The sequence below is a fragment of the Hemibagrus wyckioides genome, linkage group LG11 (assembly GCF_019097595.1).
Source record: "Hemibagrus wyckioides isolate EC202008001 linkage group LG11, SWU_Hwy_1.0, whole genome shotgun sequence".
NCBI classification, from domain to species: domain Eukaryota; kingdom Metazoa; phylum Chordata; class Actinopteri; order Siluriformes; family Bagridae; genus Hemibagrus; species Hemibagrus wyckioides.
Genome location: NC_080720.1, coordinates 3,163,352 through 3,185,447, shown reverse-complemented (window position 1 = coordinate 3,185,447; position 22,096 = coordinate 3,163,352). Strand labels below are relative to the sequence as shown.

Genomic DNA, 22,096 nt, shown 5'->3' with positions numbered 1-22,096 from the left:
TATTTAATAAATGAAAATAAAAGAAACGATCTAAAAAATTTTTTTTTACAAAAAAAAATCCATTTAAAAATCGAACTAGAAACAAAATAAACAAATAGTCCTGTTATTCTGATGGAGGTTTTTTTTGTTACTTATGTATTTATTTGCTTATTTATTTGTTTATGTTTGTATTTATTTATTTATTTATTTATTTATTTATTTAAATTATTAAATAAGTTTAAGTTGTCTAGGATCACACACACACACACACACACTTGGTAACCTGTGACCTAGGCAAAGCGTGCATGGAGAATTACCCGCTAATTACCGCTGTGTGGCGCCACGTGTGTGTGTGTGTGTGTGTGTGTGTGTGTCGATTTGACGTCTTTTTTCAGGTGTAGTACATGTCACTGCTATCACCATCACCATCCTCCACCTGACTCTCAGACACGTCCCACTTTTTTCCCGAGAAAGCTTTTCCCGTGATCAGAGAGAAGTCCTGCGCGTGCTGCGGGTTTAACCTGGAGCTTTATGGATAAATTAAGGGCGGTGTTGAGCGGAAGAGACGGAAACACCACCAGCACACCGAATATCATCGAGGTAAATGATTTATCAGGAATCATCACAGCACCTGGATCGAAGTTTCTCCAAAATAATTTCCACTGAGGAAATAAACCTAAAAGTTTTTTTTTTTTTACTAAAATGGTCCACGTTGTAGCCATGGCGCAGTAGAGTTAGAGGAAAAGTTCTGATTTATGAAGATTTGCGTGATTTACTCCGATTCTGCTTTAATCATGAACTTTCACCTGCTTTAATGAATGTTTTCAGAAACAGAAAGATTGTCATTTTAAAATCCTTATACATTTATTTCAAGAGTTTATTTTTGCATCATATCCTGTCTCTCCTGAGAATAATGTGAGTAAAACTAGATCTTTCTCTCTCTCTCTCTCTCTCTCTCTCTCTCTCTCTCTCTCTCTTTCTGTCTCTCTCTTGTTTTCTGTCTTTCTCCCCTTCTCTCTCTCTCTCTCTCTCTCTCTCTCTCTCTCTCTCTCTCTCTCTGTCTCTCTCTCTCTAGACAGTGAATGAAGCGTCCACGTTGTCATGGCGCTCGCGGGTTCGAGGATTCGCCGTGTGCATGGGTATCGGGGTCCTCTGCTCCGTTCTGGTTCGTATCTGCAAATATAATCTAATGTATATTTTTATTATTTGATGACGTAGCTTTTGTTTAAATAAAGAGTCTAGGTGAAGGTTTTCACTCTGACATTTCGGAGGGAATGAGGCAGGGCCGTGTTGCCGGTTCGACCTGCTCTGAGGAATGTCGCTTAAGAAAAATGCGCTCAGGTTCGATTCAGTGACGAATCGGTTCTTTTCGATTCGGATGAATCAGTTGAGTCGACTCTTAAACGTGGGCTGTTTAATAAATAGGAACCTTTAGTACCATTATATTTCAAAATCTCACTGATCCTTAATTAGAATGATGATCTGAATACTCAAATCTGATTGGCTAGAAGCCGTAACACCATGTGCTTGAACCTCTCACAGTTCAGTTTAATGATTAAGCTTTAAACTTATTAATTGTAATAAGTTTAATTGTTAATTCTTATTAACAGTATTAATGATTGAGGTGGCTGTGACAAGGAAAAACTCCCTGAGACGGTAAGAGGAAGAAACTGAGAGGAAGGAAATGATTATAAACACCAGAGAGTGTGATTATAAATAATTATAAACACCAGAGAGTGACTATAAATCATTATAAACACCACAGGGTGATTATAAATCATTATAAACACCAGAGAGTGATTATAAATCATTATAAACACCACAGAGTGATTATAAATCATTATAAACACCAGAGAGTGATTATAAATCATTATAAACACCAGAGAGTGATTATAAATCATTATAAACACCAGAGAGTGATTATAAATCATTATAAACACCAGAGTGGGATTATAAATCATTATAAACACCAGAGTGGGATTATAAATCATTATAAACACCAGAGTGGGATTATAAATCATTATAAACACCAGAGAGTGACTATAAATCATTATAAACACCAGAGAGTGATTATAAATCATTATAAACACCAGAGAGTGATTATAAATCATTATAAACACCAGAGAGTGATTATAAATCATTATAAACACCAGAGAGTGATTATAAATCATTATAAACACCAGAGAGTGATTATAAATCATTATAAACACCAGAGAGTGGGATTATAAATCATTATAAACACCAGAGTGGGATTATAAATCATTATAAACACCGGAGAGTGATTATAAATCATTATAAACACCGGAGAGTGATTATAAATCATTATAAACACCAGAGTGGGATTATAAATCATTATAAACACCAGAGTGGGATTATAAATCATTATAAACACCAAAGAGTGATTATAAATAATTATAAACACCAGAGTGGGATTATAAATCATTATAAACACCAGAGTGGGATTATAAATCATTATAAACACCAGAGAGTGATTATAAATCATTATAAACACCAGAGAGTGATTATAAATCATTATAAACACCAGAGAGTGGGATTATAAATCATTATAAACACCAGAGTGGGATTATAAATCATTATAAACACCAGAGAGTGGGATTATAAATCATTATAAACACCAGAGTGGGATTATAAATCATTATAAACACCAGAGAGTGATTATAAATCATTATAAACACCAGAGTGGGATTATAAATCATTATAAACACCGGAGAGTGATTATAAATCATTATAAACACCAGAGTGGGATTATAAATCATTATAAACACCGAAGAGTGATTATAAATCATTATAAACACCAGAGTGGGATTATAAATCATTATAAACACCAGAGAGTGATTATAAATCATTATAAACACCGGAGAGTGATTATAAATCATTATAAACACCAGAGTGGGATTATAAATCATTATAAACACCGAAGAGTGATTATAAATCATTATAAACACCAGAGTGGGATTATAAATCATTATAAACACCAGAGTGGGATTATAAATCATTATAAACACCGGAGAGTGATTATAAATCATTATAAACACCAGAGTGGGATTATAAATCATTATAAACACCGAAGAGTGATTATAAATCATTATAAACACCAGAGTGGGATTATAAATCATTATAAACACCAGAGTGGGATTATAAATCATTATAAACACCGGAGAGTATTATTCAATACACAACTCCCCACAGAAAGCTCTCTCTCACACACACACACACACACACACAATGTTGATGTGAATGGGCCACAATGCAAGTTTGACTGAGCCGTTGCTATAGAAATGCTAAAGTATTCAAATTCTACTTAAATCTACTTAAATCTGCTGTTACAGAAAATTAATCAAACACTTTCTGACCAATCAGAATTCAGGATCGCTCTGGTTATGTAATCGTTAATGAAACAGATTTAAGTGAGAAGTAACTGGTTCCTCTGTGCTTTAGGGTGTGTGCTGTCTGTTCATCCCCAGGATAGGCCTGATCCTCTTCATCGTCTTTTACACCTTCGGGAACATCTGCTCCTTGGCCAGGTGAGTGTGCGCTTATTCACTCGTCCCCTCGTCACCATGGAGATGAATAACCGAGACTCTTTTCTGCAGCACTTTGTTTCTGATGGGGCCGAAGAAGCAGCTGAAGAGGATGTTCGACAAAACCAGAGTGGTCGCGACGGTGGTCATGCTCGTGAGTTGGTTTCATCACCTTCTCCGGCGTTAGAGCCTCGATGATCCTCAGATCTTCTAAAACCCTGCTTAGATGATTAAATCTCTTCTTGATACTGAATTGTGTATACTGTTAGGTGCAAAAGTTTGTGCACCCTCAGGGCAGAATAATGCTGACGTGTACATATAGTGGAGGGGGGAAAAAATCTAGGGGCATCTTGAGGGGTATGGACCTAACTCGTGAATATTCTACTATAGAAGCACCACAGTGGGCACATTTTCTCACAAATGAGTATGTTAGAGGAATGTAATCTGATTTTATAGCCTTAATAGGAGACTATAGGGTTTAATTTGCTCCACTGGAAAGGCTCCCATTAGGTTCCCACTTCATTAGGTTTCTCACATGTAGGGACTGAAGATATGCTGAAGGAAGGAAGGAGGACAGACAGACAAAAGAAGGAAGGAAGGAAGGAAGGAAGGAAGATAGATAGATAGATAGATAGATAGATAGATAGATAGATAGATAGATAGATAGATAGATAGATAGATAGATAGATAGATAGATAGATAGATAGATAGATCAAATAAGGAAGGAAGAGCAAGAAAGAAAGAAAGAAAGAAATGTTGTTATAAGGCAGAAGGGGTGCAGATATGCTGAAGGAAGGAAGGAAGACAGACAGACAAAGGAAGGAAGGAGTAAGGAAAGAGGAAGGAAGGAAGGAAGGAAGGAGGAAGGAAAGAGGATGAAAGAAAGGTAAGTGCAAGCACGACAGACAGACAGACAGATAGTCTACTTTTTCTGGAAGATTTTCAAAGTGTAGATGTTCGCACTCTTTCAGGTAATATTAGGAGAAGGGTTGTGATTGTTCAGTGTGGTGGGGAAGAGGTAGCTTAGAGGTTAAAGTGTTGGGTTACTGATCAGAAGGTTGTGTCCCAGATCCACCAGGCTGCTACTGCTGGGCCCCTGACCAAGGCCCTTAACCCTCAGTTGTATGAAATAAAATATCAGCAGTATAAATGAATTCACGATGGAAATCAAAGGAATAGTAAATTGCGTGTATGATTAAATTAGCTGTCATTATAACTTAAATTATAAGAGCTAAATAATTAACTATACTATAATAACTATCTAATTAATACGATTTATAAGTACTTACCTCCTGCTCTTCTGCTCCACACTCTACTTTTTCTTCACAAAAAGAGGATATACTTTTAGTGCAAAGTGTAAAAAGGTGATCTGGGACACAACATTAATTTATAGAGACTTGTGGTGTGAATCATGAGGGTTTTATTTAGCGATTTTGTTGAAATAAACCTGATTAAACTCACTATAGATTTCTTCTTGATGATATTTTGTATTGTGTCTGTAGGTGTGCCTGGTGTTGACACTGTGCGCAGCATTTTGGGTCAGTTATTTCTTTCTTTCTTTCTTTCTTTCTTTCTTTCTTTCTTTCTTTCTTTCTTTATTTATTTATTTATTTAATCTAAAATCTCTCCTAGTGTTTTGTTTTATGTATGGATGAATTTTAGACTTGCTAAAAACACCTTCGTTTTCTCAGATGGTCTGAACTGTATCTGTATTGGACTTGAAATTTGTCTTTAATGCCTCGTCTTTTCCACAGTGGAAGATCTTCGCTCTGACGTTGCTGTTTGTTATTTTGCAAGTCATCGCCTTCACTTGGTGAGTGTGTGAACGTTTCAGCTTGTAATGTTTATCACTGCGTTATAACGGGATGAACAGCTTTACAACAATCTGTGTGTTTTTGGTTACAGGTATGGACTCTCGTACATCCCATTTGCGAGGTTTGTTCACTTTTATTTGGTGTATATATATATATATATATACATACATATATATATATATATATATATATATATATATATATATATATATATATATATATATAATCATTCAGGTGTTGTTTTTCATGGGTTGGGCTCGGCCCTTTAGTTCCAGGGAAAGGAACTCTTAATGCTTCAGCTTCATACCAAGACATTTTGGACAATTTCATGCTCTTTGTGGGAACAGTTTGGGGATGACCCCTTCCTGTTCCAACATGACTGCACACCAGTTACCAAAGCAAGGTCCATAAAGACATGGAGGATTGATTTGGACTTTGATTTGGACTTTCATTTGACTCAATGATTTGGAGGGGTGTCCCAAAACTTTTGGCAATATAGTGTATATAATGATCCTGGGATGTGGATTTAAACTTGTAGCTCAAATGATATTTGTGTAATAACTTGAATATATGTATACACTTAATATACAGTTAGGTATAAAGTTGCCTGTATTATAATTTGAAGGTTAGAGTCCCAGTGGTGCAAATACTATTCAGTACACCAGCGCAGGAAAACTTTTCCTACTGGTTAAATAATGGAGGTAAAAAATAATGGTAGGGTGAAGTTCAGCATGAAAGATGAGTCCGATGTGTAGAATATCCCACAAATCTTTGCATTTATCCGTCATTAACTCATTTCTTTCTCTTTCTCTCTGGCTTTAATAGAGATGCCATACTGAAGTTCTTTTCCATGATGTTCAAAATGTGTATAAGATGTCAGAAAAACTGACTGTCCCTGAGGATTCTTCTTCACAAGATCGAAGCAGGACTCACGTGTTCACGAGCTTATTGACGGCTAAAAATATCACGTCGTACCTTGTGCTAAATACGGAGAACACGTGATCAACCGGTTTTATTTCTGCCTTTTTTTAAAAAAAAAAAAGGTGAAAGAATTCCAAGCTAAGAAAATAGGATTGTGTTGGTGTCTGGGATCCTTCTTCTGTTCTGTTTAGTAGAGATCTAGTAGATCTTTAAATCCAGTGAACGGAGCGTTGTTTTCTGTATTAACTTTTGGGGGAGTTTGTTTTGTCATTCTTTTCATCTGAAACTATTACAAGTGCATTACCTAATGCAAATAATGTTTATTTAGTACAATTTTGCTGTGCAATATTGTAAACAAACAAAATAAAATAAATATTTTTTGTCATATTTATGCCATGTTACACTTTTCGCTAGCAGAGTGGGCGGGACTTATATCTTGTCAACAGTATTGAAAATTATTAAAACGTGCTCGACTTAAATAAAAAATTGCATATGACGTGTGTAATAATGAAAATATATATGTGTGTAAATAAAAATAACTTTATTAAACATTATTATTATTATTCGACGCTTGCGTTCTCTTATTTTGATAAATAACACCCAGCCCGCAGTTAAAGCGCAATCCCAGCGTGGTGATTGGTCCGTTTCTGCTTGGCCACGCCCACACACGGAAGTGTAGTCGTTTGTGGCGCGCAGTAAGGAAGCAGAAAAGTTTTGTGTGAAAATGTCGAGGTTTCTCAAGGCGGTTCAGAAAGAAATAGAGGAGAAAGAAGAGTCGGAAGTGAAAGAGAGTGACTTTTGGAAATGGGGACTAAGAGGTGTGTGAGAAATAGAAAGAAAAAGCTGGCGATATTTCATTCATTTAGACCGCTTTTCGTGTTGCATAGCTACAATCATAATAACATCCTGGGAAATTACAGATTTATTCACGTTGGAATAAATATAAAGGCATTATTTATGTTTATTTAGGTTATAGTTTGAAGCACAGTAAGGAGTTATTGGGTTAATAATCAGTTTATAGTGAGATAATATTTGGTATCGAATACTTGGACTATATATTGCTGTGTGTATTAAAGCCGCAGAAGTCGATTTTTCTTTCATTCATTTTGTATACAAACAACCTGAAAGTTGTGTAGAACCTGAATATAAATATAAATAAATATGATAAATCGTTAAGAAAACCAGTTTTGAAAATGTACTTCCGGTCTGGAGTATTTGTTTTTAAAATGAGCAAACAGTCAGTCACTGTACAGGCTAATTTACATATTGGGGCGGAGCTTCGTGAATATGGGCGGGGATTGTGGAGGGCTGCTGAAGTAGTAAAAAAAAATAAGAAGGAGAAGAATAAAAGTCTAACCATTATATCTGAAATTATAGTAAACTGTATATAGTAAATTGTTTGACACAACTTGTTGCCAAAAGTATTGGGACACCCCTCCAAATCATTGACTTCAGGGGTTGGGCTCGGCCCCTTAGTTCCAGTGAAAGGAACTCTTAATGCTTCAGCTTCATACCAAGACATTTTGGACAATTTCATGCTCTTTGTAGGAACAGTTTGGGGATGACCCCTTCCTGTTCCAACATGACTGCACACCAGTTACCAAAGCAAGGTCCATAAAGACATGGATGAGTGAGTTTGGTGTGGAGGAACTGGATTGGCCTACACGGAGTCCTGACCTCAACCCCATAGAACACCTTTGGGATGAATTAGAGCGGAGACTGTGAGCCAGGCCAAAACTGGGACGTCTGCCTTTACATGCACATGAATGTAATATGGAGTTGTCCCGCCCTTAGCAGCTATAACAGCTTCAACTCTTCTGGGAAGGCTTTCCACAAGGTTTAGGAGTGTGACCATTCCTCTAGAAACGCATTTGTGAGGTCAGACACTGATGTTGGACGAGAAGGTCTGGCTTGCAGTCTCCTCTCTAATTCATCCCAAAGGTGTTCTATGGGGTTGAGGTCAGGACTCTGTGAAGTTCCTCCACACCAAACACAAATGCCAAGTTAGATCTCATGTTAGCTTGGAAAAGCCAACTTATGTCAGGTTAGAAAGGGAACGCTTTTTAAATTGCCTCAAAAGAAGCTAGCAAATACAAACCTACATTACTTCAGATTGAGTAGGGATCGCAAAAGTAAATGACCTCAGTCCACAAAACAAATGCCTCAGATTAGGTAGGAAAAGCTGATGCAAATTACCTCAAACCTAAATTACCACAGAATAGATCGGAAAAGCAAATGTAAATTACATCCGAATGAAACGCTTCACTAAGTATTTTAATTCTTCTTCTTCTTCTTCTTCTTCTTCTTCTTCTTCTTCTTCTTCTGCAGTTACGCTGAGGCCGTACCAGCTGCATGGTGTGCAGTGGCTCACTCACTGTATGAAGACTCTGGGAGGCTGCATCCTGGGGGATGAAATGGGTTTAGGTAAAACCTGTCAGGTCAGTAATTCGGATGTTTTTATAACAGTAACTTCAGCATCTACAGGGTTGTGTTATTTCCCGTAATTGAGATGCCGTAGACATCGGGACGCAGACTTGTCTCATGTAACACAGCGTCAAAGACCAGAATAGATGAGAAACGCAGAGATCAGGGTCAGACAGTTCACGGTTTTAACTCCGTCTCAGCTTCCAGCACACCTGAGCCCAACAAACACTGTCTGAGGATGACATTACTCCACATATCGCTCTCATGTAGCGCTGTTTCATTTTATTCAAATTTATTTATGCGAATTATAGTAATTTCATCTTCTCTATGTATGCTAATTCTGTATATTAAAAGAGCAGTTAGTAAACAAAAGCTAATCTGCATTATCCCAGACTGGATAGCAAGTTAGAGCTAACAAATACTACTGTGAATGCCCTCGAACATGTTAGCGACAACTAACGTAAATTACCTTAAGCTAGTTACCGAATGCTAATACAAAGAAAGGTTACGGGGAATGCTAATGTAAATGATCTCAAACCAACGACTCAGAAAGACCACAGACTAGCTAGCAAATGCCAAGGTAAATGACCTCATGTTACCATGGTAAGGTATGTCAGGCTGGACAAGGAATGCTAATGTAAATTACCGCAAAAAAGCTAGCAAATACAAACCTTCATTACCTCAGATTAGTTTGGGAATGCTAATGTAAATTACCTTGAAGAAGCTAGCAAATACAAACCTACCTTACCTCAGATTAGTTAGAAAATGCTAATGTAAATCACCGTAGACCACAAAACAAATCATTAGACAAGCTAGCCAATATAAATTCCATACGTTACAAAACATTACCTCAGATTAGCTAGGGAGGGCCGAAGTAAAATTAACTCAGACTAGATAGCAAATGCTAGTGTAAATGACCTCAGAGTAGGTAAAGAAATCTTACGAAAATTACCTCATGCTCACATGAATTACCTCAGACTAGCTAAGGAAAGCCAAAGTAAATTACCTCAGACTAGCTTGCAAGCACAAACCTGTATTACTTTAGATTAGTTACGGAAGACTAAAGTAAATCAAACTAGCTCAACAACGCTAAGGCAAATTACCTCACACTAGCTAAGAAAACTTAGTTTTCTTAAAGCTTAGACTTAAAGCTAACTTAAATTACCTCAGACTACATAGCAAATGCTAAAGTAAATTACTTTACAGAAACACAAGTTTCCTTTAACTAGCTAGTGAATGCAAATCAACATTACTTCAGCCTAGATAATAAAAAGCTAAGTTAAATTAGTTCAGACTAGCTAGTAAAAGGACAAGGTAAGTTATGTCACTGTAGATTGAGAATGCTAATGTTAATTACCTCAGACAAACTAGTGAAAGCCAAGTAAAATGATCTCAGACTAGCTAGCAAACGCCAAGGTAAATTACCTCATGTTAGTCTGGGAAAGCTATGTCATGCTAGATGGGGAATGCTAAATGTAAATGACCTCAGATTAGGTACAGAAAGCAAAAGCAAATGACCTCAGACCACAAAGCAAATTCTAGCCTAAATTACCCCGGACTAGTTAGCGAAACCTTATGTAAATTACTTCTGACTGGAATGCTAACATATATTACCTCAGACAATTTCCATAGACAAGCTAGTGAACATGAATGAAACTGAAACTTAAATCAGATATGAGGGAAGCTAACCAAAATGATGTCAGATTAGCTGGGGAAAACTAATGTAAATGACCTCAGACTACCTACTGCATGCTAACCTAGACTAGCTTTGGAAAGCTAATGTAAATTATAGAAAAGAAAGATAAGAATGTTAGCGGAAAATCACTACTCTGTTTCATCACCACTGATTCCCCCGAATTCCTCTTTAACCGTGAAGGAAAACTTCCTGACTGTTTAATCTATCAGAGCACTGTGCTTTAATGATGTGTCGTGTGTGTCCGCCATGTTCTTCTCTTCCACAGGCCATCAGCTTGATGGTGTACGCTCAAGGACATCTCCGCACGAAAAAGCCCTTTCTGGTGCTCTGTCCTCTGACGACTGTAGACAACTGGATGTATGAGATAACGCGGTAATGTGTGGTCCTGCTAGATTTTTCTTATGTATAAGAAAAATAGCATATATTATAACTCAGACTACATAGAAAATGCTAAACAATCTAAATGCTATCAGGCCAGCTATTGGATGAAGACCTACATTAGACTCTGTAGTGAAGTTACTTCAGACTAGCTAGTAAACACAAATCTACTTTTCCTCAGATTAGCTTGGAAAATCCTGAGTAAAGTACCTCATATTGCACCTCAAATGCCAAAGTAAATGACCTCAAACTAACTGGAGAAAGCTAAGGTAAATTCCTTCAGACTAGCTAGACAATACAAAAATACTTTACGTCAGATTAGTTAGGAAAATCCTGAGTAAATTACCTCATATTGCACCTCAAGTGTTAATGTAACTGACCTCAAACTAGCTGTAGGAAGCTGAGGTAAATTCCCTCTGTCTAGCTAGAAAATACAAACCCACTTTACCTCAGACTAGATAGAAAATTCAAATCTATTTTACCTCAGATTAACTAGGAAAAGCTAAAGTAAATTACTTCATATTACATGCCACCTCAAATGCTGAGGTAAATGGCCTGAAACTAGTTGGAGAAAGCTAAGGTAAATTCCCTCAGACTAGCTAGTACTACTACTACTTTGCCTCAGATTACCACAAATCGCTCTAATGTAGCGCTGTTGAATTGTATTAAAATGTAGTTATGCAAATTAAAATAATTTCATCTTCTCTATGTATGCTATGACTAGATAGCAAGTTAGAGCTAACAAATACTACTTTGAATGCCCTCGAACCAGTTGGCAACTAACATAAATTACCACAAACTACTTAAAGGATGCTAATACAGAGATAAGTTATCTCAGGCTAAATGGGGAATGCTAATGTAAATCATCTCAGACCAGCTACTGAAAACTAAGTTAAAAGACCCACTGGCTAGCAAATGCCAAGGTAAATGACCTCATGTTACCATGGTAAGGTATGTCAGGCTGGATAGGGAATGCTAATGCCTGACACCTCAGACCACAAAACAAATCATTAGACAAACTAGCCAATATAAAGTCCATACATTACAACACATTACCTCAGATTAGCTAGGGCAATCTGAGCAAAAATAAATGAGCTCAGACTAGACAGCAAATGCTAGTGTAAATGACCTCAGAGTTGTTGGTAATTCTTCTTATGGAAATTACCTGAGACCACAAAGCAAATGCTCGCATATATTAGCTAAGACTAGCTAAGGAAAGCCAAAGTAATTTACCTCAGATTAGCTAAGGAAAGCCAAAGTAAAATAGCTCAGATTAGCTAAGGAAAGCCAAAGTAATTTACCTCAGATTAGCTAAGGAAAGCCAAAGTAATTTACCTCAGATTAGCTAAGGAAAGCCAAAGTAATTTACCTCAGATTAGCTAAGGAAAGCCAAAGTAATTTACCTCAGATTAGCTAAGGAAAGCCAAAGTAAAATAGCTCAGATTAGCTAAGGAAAGCAAACACAAGCTAGTCTGAGGTAAGTTATTTAGCTAAAATATTTAGAAGTAATTCTATTAATTATTATTAAATTATCCATTAAATTAATTTTCTTTTTCTGTCCTGGAATACTAAGGGAAATTACTTCAGGCTAGCTACAGCTGGCTACTTTCCATCAGATTAGCTAGGAAAAGCTAACAGAAATTTGCTTACATGAACTTTTCTTAGCTTTGGTTTTTGGTTAATCATACAAATATTTTCTAACATGTAAAAATATTTATAATTAACTCTTAATTATTATTAATTATTCTTTTTTCTTTCACTTTCCCCCATGCTTCAGTTTCTCCCCCAGCCTGTCTGTGGTGTGGTACAAAGGCGATAAACACAAAAGAGCCGAGATTCTCAGAAACATGGAGAAGAAACCTTTCCACATCTTCCTGTCTCATTACGAGGTCGAGATACCAAGCTGGATGACAGGATTATATTTTCTCATCCTTTTGTCCCTTTTTTTCCTGCATAAAAACATTTCTCCTTCATTATTCTCTTCTTCTGATCTTTTTCCTAGATATGCCATAATGATGCACCAGCACTAAAAAGGTATTTTATTTTAATTTCTTCTTCTTTGGGCTTTTCCCTTCAGGGGTCTCCACAGTGAATCATCTCTCTCCACCTATCCCTATCTTCTCCATCCTCAACACTTACACCCACTAGCTTCATATCCTCATTTATTCCATCCATATACCTCCTCTTTGGCCTTCCTCTTTGCCTCCTGCCTGGCAGCTCCATGTCCAACATTCTCCTACCAATATACTCACTCTCCCTCCTCTGGACATGTCCAACCCATCTTAATCTGTCCTCCCTAACTTTGTCCCCCAATCGTCCAACATGAGCTGTCCCTCTGATGTACTCGTTCCTAATCCTGTCCAACCGTGTCCCTCCCAAAGAGAACCTCAACATCTTCAGCTCTGCTACCTCCAGCTCTGACTCCTGTCTCTGTCTCAGTGACACTGACTCTAAACCATACAGCATGGCCGGTCTCACCACTGTCCTGTACATCTTCCCCTTGATTCTTGCTGATATTTTTCTATCCCACAGAACTCCACACACCTTTCTCCACCCATTCCAACCTGCCTGCACTCGCTTCTTTACCTCTTTCCCACACTCTCCATTACTCTGGACTGTTGTGTATTTTATAATTCTAAATAGATCAATATAAAATCAGTTGTGTAATTCGTTTCTTCTTACTTTACTTTTTTCAGGTGGAAATGGAGTATCTTGGTTGTGGACGAGGCTCAACGGGTGAAGAATGAATTCTCTAAGCTTCACCAAACCCTTACAGAGGTGAGTGTAGAAAGTAGAATTTGTAAGAAAGACATATCAAATTCATAATACAGCAGAACCTCAGCGTAGGAATTTATTCCGTTCTGGAATAAAGTTCTTAAGGTGAAAATTTGTACTGTGAATTGGATTTTCCCATCAGAAATAATGTAAATGCAGATAATCCGCCCAGAAATATGACCAATATTCCCAGTACTCAGCGTATGTAAACTGTACGGCTGCTTACAAAGAACTGACCCAAGCCAAGCATTCCATGTCAAGGCTCCTCACAGGAAGTCGTGCCACCAAGCTTGGGCTAAAAATAGAACAGCGCACCCACACCACCGATCTGTCAACAAAAAACGCCCGTAAAATCACCTAGCTATTGAACACATGCCGAAGGCAACGCTGGTTCGTGGGTTGACAGCTTTCACTGACTGAAAACAAATCCGTAAACTCGGTTCGTTCAGCTTTCCACTGATGCTAACAAGTTGTGAATGGCTCCCAGACATACGCACGACTTAGGTTCGGTTCATATGCAAGAAATGCTTCGTATGTTGATGCAAATTTCTTTCAAAATATCAATTCTTAAGGTGAAAATTCATAAGGGAGGGCACTCGTATGCCGAGGGTCCACTGTATTCAGCATATTAAAGTATTGGCACCCTTGTGGACTTGTGTCTGTGAAGTGAATGTTTTCCTCTCTGTATTTTTAGTAAAGTAAGGGTACTTTTTCATTTTAAGTGAAGTGCTTCTAACAGATTATAGGAAAAACAGCTAAAAACACAGGACTTTTAAAGTCAGATCTATTTTCACACCGGTTTGTCTTGTAGTATCTCGTCTGTGTAAGCTCCCGGTTTCTTCTGATTCTTTATCGCATTTTTCATGACAAACCATTACATGTGTAATGTGCGATGCGTTCTTAATGAGACCCCAGTCGCATCTTTTATTTAACTAGCATGGTTATAAAAAGTTACACCAATCAGACATAACATTATGACCAGTGAGAGGTGAAGACTGATGATCTCCTCATCATGGCACCTGTTAGTGGGTGGGATATATTAGGCAGCAAGTGAACATTTTGTCCTCAAAGTTGATGTTAGAAGCAGGAAAAATGGACAAGCGTAAGGATTTGAGCGAGTTTGACGAAGGACCAAATTGTGATGGCTAGACCACTGGATCAGAGTGGTCATCTAGAAAAAAGCAGCTCTTATGGGGTGTTTCTGGTCTGCAGTGGTCAGTATCTATCCAAAATATTCTTTTAAATCCTGTAAGTCTCCATGGAGGCCCCACCTTGCAACCTACAGGACATAAAGGATCTGCTGCAAGGAACATTTTGGTGCCAGATACCTCAGCACACCTCAGCGACGGGTCAGGGCTGTTTTGGCAGCAAAAAGGGTGACCAACACAATATTAGTCAGGTGGTCATAATGTTATGCCTGATTAGTGTATATTGTCCATTTCCCCCCTCTTTCTGATGTCAGTTCTCTGCGGACTTCAAACTTTTGCTAACTGGAACTCCAATCCAGAATAACCTGCAGGAGGTCTACTCGCTCCTCACCTTCATCCAGCCCAATATTTTTCCACCCGACGCTACAGCGGAGTTTGTGAACACGTATGCAGATGTACAGACTCAAAGCTCAAAAGGTATTACATCATCATTTAAACATTTCTGATAATTACACGCTGTAGACACAACAAGAGTTCAATGTTTACATTTTTTTGATCAGAGTAAAGCAAATGAATTGAGTGTTAATGTTTTAATATTTTTTTTTATAATATTTTATCTCTTTTAAATAAAGTAATAGAATATAATATGATATAGTGAAGTTTTCTGTATTTAGATGTTTGTTTATAAAAGGAATCTCTAGTGTCAGCACTTTGTAGCAGTTAGAAGTAAAGATGTGGCGGTTTCTTGTCTTAATTTCAAGAAAGTGAGAAGAAAAGAGTGCCTGGTGTTAGAACGAGTGTTATAACATAACAGCTATTACATAACAGCTATAACATAACAGCTATAACATAACAGCTATAACATAACAGCTATTACATAACAGCTATTACATAACAGCTATAACATAACAGCTATAACATAACAGCTATAACATAACAGCTATAACATAACAGCTATTACATAACAGCTATTACATAACAGCTATTACATAACACCTGTAACATAACAGCTATAACATAACCGCAGTTATTTAACAGCTGTAACATAACAGCTATAACATAACAACTGTAAGCCATAGGAACAGGAACTAACTAATACTGAATGTTACTATAAAAGGATAAAAGGTATGTTGCATTTCTTAATAAAAAAAAATTAATTGTTGATACATTTTTTTGGTATAAGAAGAATAAAACTCTTCAATAAATGCTGATCAACTCTGAGTAACTCTGCGCTAATCTGTTTTTGCTAATTTTTCTAGCATGGCATGACATAATGATTTTTATTCATTTACATTTCTGGCATTTGGTAGATGCCCTTACAATTCATTTCACTTTATACAACTGAGCAATTGAGGGTTAAGGGCCTTGCTCAGGGGCCCAGCAGTGGCAGCGTTAGTGGATCTGGGATTCGAACTCACAACCTTCTGAGCAGTAAGCCAACACCTTCACCTCTAAGCTACCACATCCCCAATTATTCCTTCCTTTCTGCCTGTGTGTGCAGCTAAGGAGCTCCACCAGGTTCTCCAGCCCTTCCTGCTGCGCAGGGTGAAGGCCGAGGTGGAGACGGAACTGCCGAAGAAAATCGAGGTGGTGCTGTTTCACGGGATGTCTGCTCTCCAGAAGAAGTACTACAAAGCCATTCTGATGAAGGACATGAGTAAGACACACACACACACACCAACACACACTCACACACACAGTAGCACAGCAACAAAATCTGATACGTTTCTAATTAGCATAAAATCACATATAATTGTAGCGTCTATTAATGATAAATATTCATGAACAAATATTCCTATTATGGAAAATGATTGATTTTGTTGATTAATGCTTAATTAAAGCCATCACGCTGAGATGAAATGAATGTAGGACACAAATTCATGCCGTGTTTTTCAGCTGTTTTTCGACGCGATCAGGGCAACAATACCCGGCTCCTGAACACTCTGATGCAGCTCAGGAAGTGTGTGGGCCACCCCTACCTGTTCGACGGTAACGGCCAACTCAACTCTCTACTTTTCTCATATACCTGATTGAGACTGTTATTAATAATAGTTTACAGTTTAGTATGATAGACACCTGTATTGAAGATGGAGAATAAATGATGTGATGCATGCAAGAAGTAAGATTTTTCTAGATTTAGAATGTAAAATTTGAACTGTTCTTCAATGGGGGTCAATAATTTTGAAGATGACCATAGAGACAGATTAGAAGAATAGTGAGATTCTTTCTTTCTTTCAAACTCCTGCTAACATTTTCCTCACCTCATAGTGTTAGCGCCGCCCACACAGCTCGGCTCCAGCTGCTCAACCCCGCCCCATTTCCTCATATGGCACACTAATTTAAACAGAAAGGACAACTTTTATTGCAATTGTAATTTATCTCATGGGCAGCAGAGGGCAATAATTAATTCTAATGTAATTGTTTTATGTCCCCCATTGCTGGTTTAATATGTAAAACGACAACTCTCTCTCTCTGTCTCCCTCTCTCTCTCTCTCTCTCTCTCTCTACCTCTCTCTCTCTCTCTATAAGGCGTGGAGCCCGAGCCATTTGAGATAGGGGAACACTTGGTGGAGGCGAGTGGGAAACTCTCTCTGCTCGACTCGATGCTTCCCCACCTGCAGGAGGAGTAAGTCTCTCTGAGTTAATTGTCATAACAGTATCTATTAAACTTTATCACAGTTCTTTAACACACAGGTTACTGATCTTGGATAGTCGTCCACACGTATTCAGTAATTTCTCAAACATCTGAGGGATGGAGGGAGGTAGTGAGTGAGGGAGCAAGTTAGTGAGTCAGGGAGGGAGGGAAGGAGGGAGCGAGTTAGTAAGCCAAAGAGCAAGCAAGTTTATACGGGAGTGTGCGAGTGAGTGTGCGAGTGAGTGAGTGAGTGAGTGAGTGAGAGAGCCAGAGAGTGAGTGAGAGAGTTAGTGAGTGAAGGAGTGAGTGAGTAAAGGAGTATGCGAGTGAGGGAGGAAGTAAGCGAGTGAGGGAGTGAGGGAGTAAGCGAGTGAGGGAGTAAGCGAGTGAGGGAGTAAGTGAGTGAGGGAGTAAGGGAGTGAGGGAGTAAGTGAGTGATGGAGTAAGTGAGTGAATAAAGGAGTAAGTGAGCGAGTGAGGGAGTAAGCGAGTGAGGGAGTAAGCGAGTGAGGGAGTAGGCGAGTGAGGGAGTAAGTGAGTGAATAAAGGAGTAAGTGAGCGAGTGAGGGAGTAAGGGAGTGAGGGAGTAGGCGAGTGAGGGAGTAAGTGAGTGAATAAAGGAGTAAGTGAGCAAGTGAGGGAGTAAGCGAGTGAATAAAGGAGTAAGTGAGCGAGTGAGGGAGTAAGCGAGTGAATAAAGGAGTAAGTGAGCGAGTGAGGGAGTAAGCGAGTGAGGGAGTAGGAGAGTGAGGGAGTAAGTGAGTGAATAAAGGAGTAAGTGAGCGAGTGAGGGAGTAAGCGAGCGAATAAAGGAGTAAGTGAGTGATGGAGTAAGTGAGTGAATAAAGGAGTAAGTGAGCGAGTGAGGGAGTAGGCGAGTGAGGGAGTAAGTGAGTGAATAAAGGAGTAAGTGAGTGATGGAGTAAGTGAGTGAATAAAGGAGTAAGTGAGTGATGGAGTAAGTGAGTGAATAAAGGAGTAAGTGAGCGAGTGAGGGAGTAGGCGAGTGAGGGAGTAAGTGAGTGAATAAAGGAGTAAGTGAGTGATGGAGTAAGTGAGTGAATAAAGGAGTGAGTGAGGGAGTAAGTGAGTGATGGAGTAAGTGAGTGAATAAAGGAGTGATTGAGTGATTGGGTAATTGAGTGAGGGGGTAAGTGATTGAGAGGGTGAGTGAGGGAGTAAGTGAGTGAATAAAGGAGTAAGCGAGTGAGGGAGTAAGTGAGTGAATAAAGGAGTAAGTGACTGAGTGAGTGTGTGAGGGGGTAAGTGAGTGAGGGGCTAAGTGAGTGAGTGAGGGGGTAAGTGAGGGAGTGTGTGAAGGGGTAAGTGAGTGAGGGGCTAAGTGAGTGAGTGAGGGGCTAAGTGAGTGAGTGAGGGGGTGAGTGAGTGAGTGAGTGTGTGAGGGGGTAAGTGAGTGAGTGAGGGGGTAAGTGAGTGAGTGAGGGAGTAAGTGAGTGAGGGGGTAAGTGAGTGAGTGAGGGAGTAAGTGAGTGAGTGAGGGGGTAAGTGAGTGAGTGAGGGAGTAAGTGAGTGAGGGGGTAAGTGAGTGAGTGAGGGGCTAAGTGAGTGAGTGAGGGGGTGAGTGTGTGAGTGTGTGAGGGGGTAAGTGAGTGAGTAAGGGGGTAAGTGAGTGACGGAGTAAGTGAGTGATGGAGTAAGTGAGTGAATAAAGGAGTAAGTGAGGGAGTAAGCGAGTGAGGGAGTAAGTGAGTGAATAAAGGAGTAAGTGAGTGAGGGAGTAAGTGAGTGAATAAAGGAGTAAGTGAGTGAGGGAGTAAGTGAGTGAATAAAGGAGTAAGTGAGTGAGGGAGTAAGTGAGTGAATAAAGGAGTAAGTGAGTGAATAAAGGAGTAAGCGAGTGAGGGAGTAAGTGAGTGAATAAAGGAGTAAGTGAGTGAATAAAGGAGTAAGTGAGTGAGGGAGTAAGTGAGTGAATAAAGGAGTAAGTGAGTGAGGGAGTAAGTGAGTGAATAAAGGAGTAAGCAAGTGAGGGAGTAAGTGACTGAGTGAGTGAGTGAGGGAGTAAGTGATTGAGAGGGTAAGTGAGTGAGGGGGTAAGTGATTGAGAGGGTAAGTGAGTGAGTGAGGGAGTAAGTGAGTGAGGGGGTAAGTGATTGAGAGGGTGAGTGAATAAAGGAGTAAGTGAGTGAATAAAGGAGTAAGTGACTGAGTGAGTGTGTGAGGGGGTAAGTGAGGGGGTAATTGAGTGAGGGGGTAAGTGATTGAGAGGGTAAGTGAGTGAGGGAGTAAGTGAGTGAATAAAGGAGTAAGTGAGTGAGGGAGTAAGTGAGTGAATAAAGGAGTAAGTGACTGAGTGAGTGTGTGAGGGGGTAAGTGAGTGAGGGGCTAAGTGAGTGAGTGAGGGGGTAAGTGAGGGAGTGTGTGAAGGGGTAAGTGAGTGAGTGAGGGGCTAAGTGAGTGAGTGAGGGGCTAAGTGAGTGAGTGAGGGGGTGAGTGAGTGTGTGAGGGGGTAAGTGAGTGAGTGAGGGGGTAAGTGAGTGAGTGAGGGAGTAAGTGAGTGTGGGGGTAAGTGAGTGAGTGAGGGAGTAAGTGAGTGAGTGAGGGGGTAAGTGAGTGAGTGAGGGAGTAAGTGAGTGAGGGGGTAAGTGAGTGAGTGAGGGGCTAAGTGAGTGAGTGAGGGGGTGAGTGAGTGAGTGTGTGAGGGGGTAAGTGAGTGACTGAGTGAGTGTGTGAGGGGGTAAGTGAGTGAGTAAGGGGGTAAGTGAGTGACTGAGTGAGTGAGTGAGGGAGTAAGTGAGTGAGGGGGTAAGTGAGTGAGTGAGGGGGTAAGTGAGTGAGTGAGGGAGTAAGTGAGTGACTGAGTGAGTGTGTGAGGGGGTAAGTGAGTGAGTGAGGGGGTAAGTGAGTGACTGAGTGAGTGAGTGAGGGAGTAAGTGAGTGAGGGGGTAAGTGAGTGAGTGAGTGAGTGTGTAAGTGAACACTAGTGATATTATCTACTTGTGTATTTATATAGACTTATTGCTTGCTGAAGCGAGTTTTCAGTCTGTGTTTGGCGTCTCACCTTTTTCTCTTCTATACTGTGGACTTTTCTCTTCCTTTTTCAGTCCCTGGTTTAAAAAAAACCTTTTGGGGCTCTTGTTACATGATTTCAGTTCTTTTTCACAATGAAGTGGTACAAACACAATGAAAGATCTAGCATCAGACCAATTAGGTGTCAGGAGTTCTGGCCTGATTCAGAGGAAATTAGGATTATAAACTCTTTAAATCTGTAATCTGTGTAGCAGTGTTGTTATTATCAGGGTTTATCTGGTGTGTACAAAAGAACAATATTTTATGTGTTTGACTTCAGGGGTCACAACATTCTGATGTTCTCTCAGATGACCAGGATGCTGGATATTGTGCAGGACTACCTAGAGTACAGAGGTAACACACACACACATACACACACACACACACAACCACAGTATACATCAATACACAGATGCCAATATCCTGGAGGCTTCAATGACAATTTGGGTTTCATTTAAACATCATCTGGTTTATGGAGTTAAAAGTCTGGAAAATGCTCCAGGATTAAATTATCTTATTATTTTTAGGCTTTTTATATTATTCCTAAACATTTATAAAATAATTTTTACTATGGATTTTACAGGTACAGATTCCTCTTTCGTAAATTATTGTACCACTATTTTCCCTGTCTTTTTACTGAGATCCACCCCCTGCTCATTAATATTCATAAAGCAGTACTTCAGTACAAATTTATAACTTGTATTTTTGAAAATCCAACCTTTTTTATGTTTCTTTACAGAGACCCACCCACCACTAATTAATATTCATAAAGCAGTATCTCAAAATATATTGGTAACTTAAAATCAATTATTGTACCCTTTTCTATCTCTTTTAACTGAGCCCCGCCCACTGCTAATTTAATATTCATAAGGCAGAATTGTAGTTCCCATTATTAACCAAAACCTTTTTTAATCAGTTATTTTACAAACTTGTTTTATACACTGAGACACGCCCACTGCTTATTAATATTTATAAAGTGGTAATTACAATGCTCATTAGTAACTTCAGTATCTAATCATTTGCTTTTAGAGTAAATTATTATAGAGCTTGTCACAGAGACCTTTCTGACTCCTCATTAATATTCATGAGCTTGCTGCTATCTTTCTCAGTGAAGGAAGAAGAACTGAGATAAGGAAGTACATTTTTCTTTTCTGACATCTTCAGGACAGAAGAGGGGTTTTTACGCTCTCTGGTTTCTCAGCAACTGAACTTTTTTTTTGTCTTATTGACTTCAAGAAGGTTTGAAGTAAAATCGTCTGTGGAAGAAAGAGAGAGAGTGCGGTTCCCGGAAAACTGTCAGACGTCTGTAGCGTATAGGAAAGGAAAATCTCGATGCCTTTTTTTTTTTTTCACATAAACTCCAAAACATAGCTGAAGAGGCAGTGTGTGTTGTGTTGTGTAACGTGGTGCAGTGTGTGTTGTGTAACGTGGTGCAGTGTGTTGTGTTGTGTAACGTGGTGCAGTGTGTGTTGTGTTGTGTAACGTGGTGCAGTGTGTGTTGTTGTGTAACGTGGTGCAGTGTGTGTTGTGTTGTGTAACGTGGTGCAGTGTGTGTTGTGTTGTGTAACGTGGTGCAGTGTGTGTTGTGTTGTGTAACGTGGTGCAGTGTGTTGTGTTGTGTAACGTGGTGCAGTGTGTGTTGTGTTGTGTAACGTGGTGCAGTGTGTTGTGTTGTGTAACGTGGTGCAGTGTGTTGTGTTGTGTAACGTGGTGCAGTGTGTGTTGTGTTGTGTAACGTGGTGCAGTGTGTTGTG

The 22,096-nt window shown here is 39.1% G+C and overlaps 2 protein-coding genes across 4 annotated transcripts in view; both read left to right on the top strand.

The window, feature by feature from the left end:
- Nucleotides 1–283: 283 nt before the first annotated feature.
- sft2d2a (SFT2 domain containing 2a) lies at nucleotides 284–6,819 on the top strand. Its single transcript, XM_058402211.1, has 8 exons — nucleotides 284–579; nucleotides 1,055–1,144; nucleotides 3,439–3,524; nucleotides 3,594–3,675; nucleotides 5,024–5,059; nucleotides 5,276–5,334; nucleotides 5,427–5,456; nucleotides 6,161–6,819. The coding sequence occupies exons 1-8, from the start codon at nucleotides 511–513 to the stop codon at nucleotides 6,222–6,224; spliced, it is 516 nt and encodes a 171-aa protein (XP_058258194.1). The 5' UTR covers nucleotides 284–510; the 3' UTR covers nucleotides 6,225–6,819.
- Nucleotides 6,820–6,920: 101 nt separating this feature from the next.
- Nucleotides 6,921–22,096, top strand: part of chd1l (chromodomain helicase DNA binding protein 1-like) — a 31,607-nt gene continuing 16,431 nt past the window's right edge. For all 3 annotated transcript variants that reach the window (XR_009206133.1, XM_058403994.1, XM_058403995.1), the window contains exons 1-11: nucleotides 6,921–7,074; nucleotides 8,585–8,694; nucleotides 10,642–10,748; nucleotides 12,532–12,643; nucleotides 12,757–12,788; nucleotides 13,451–13,532; nucleotides 14,992–15,154; nucleotides 16,179–16,334; nucleotides 16,574–16,666; nucleotides 17,207–17,303; nucleotides 20,623–20,696. Coding sequence is in view for 2 of the 3 variants with exons in the window: in XM_058403994.1 (XP_058259977.1) it covers nucleotides 6,981–7,074; nucleotides 8,585–8,694; nucleotides 10,642–10,748; nucleotides 12,532–12,643; nucleotides 12,757–12,788; nucleotides 13,451–13,532; nucleotides 14,992–15,154; nucleotides 16,179–16,334; nucleotides 16,574–16,666; nucleotides 17,207–17,303; nucleotides 20,623–20,696 (1,120 nt within the window). In the remaining variant the exon portion in view is untranslated. The remainder of the gene's footprint in view (nucleotides 7,075–8,584; nucleotides 8,695–10,641; nucleotides 10,749–12,531; nucleotides 12,644–12,756; nucleotides 12,789–13,450; nucleotides 13,533–14,991; nucleotides 15,155–16,178; nucleotides 16,335–16,573; nucleotides 16,667–17,206; nucleotides 17,304–20,622; nucleotides 20,697–22,096) is intronic.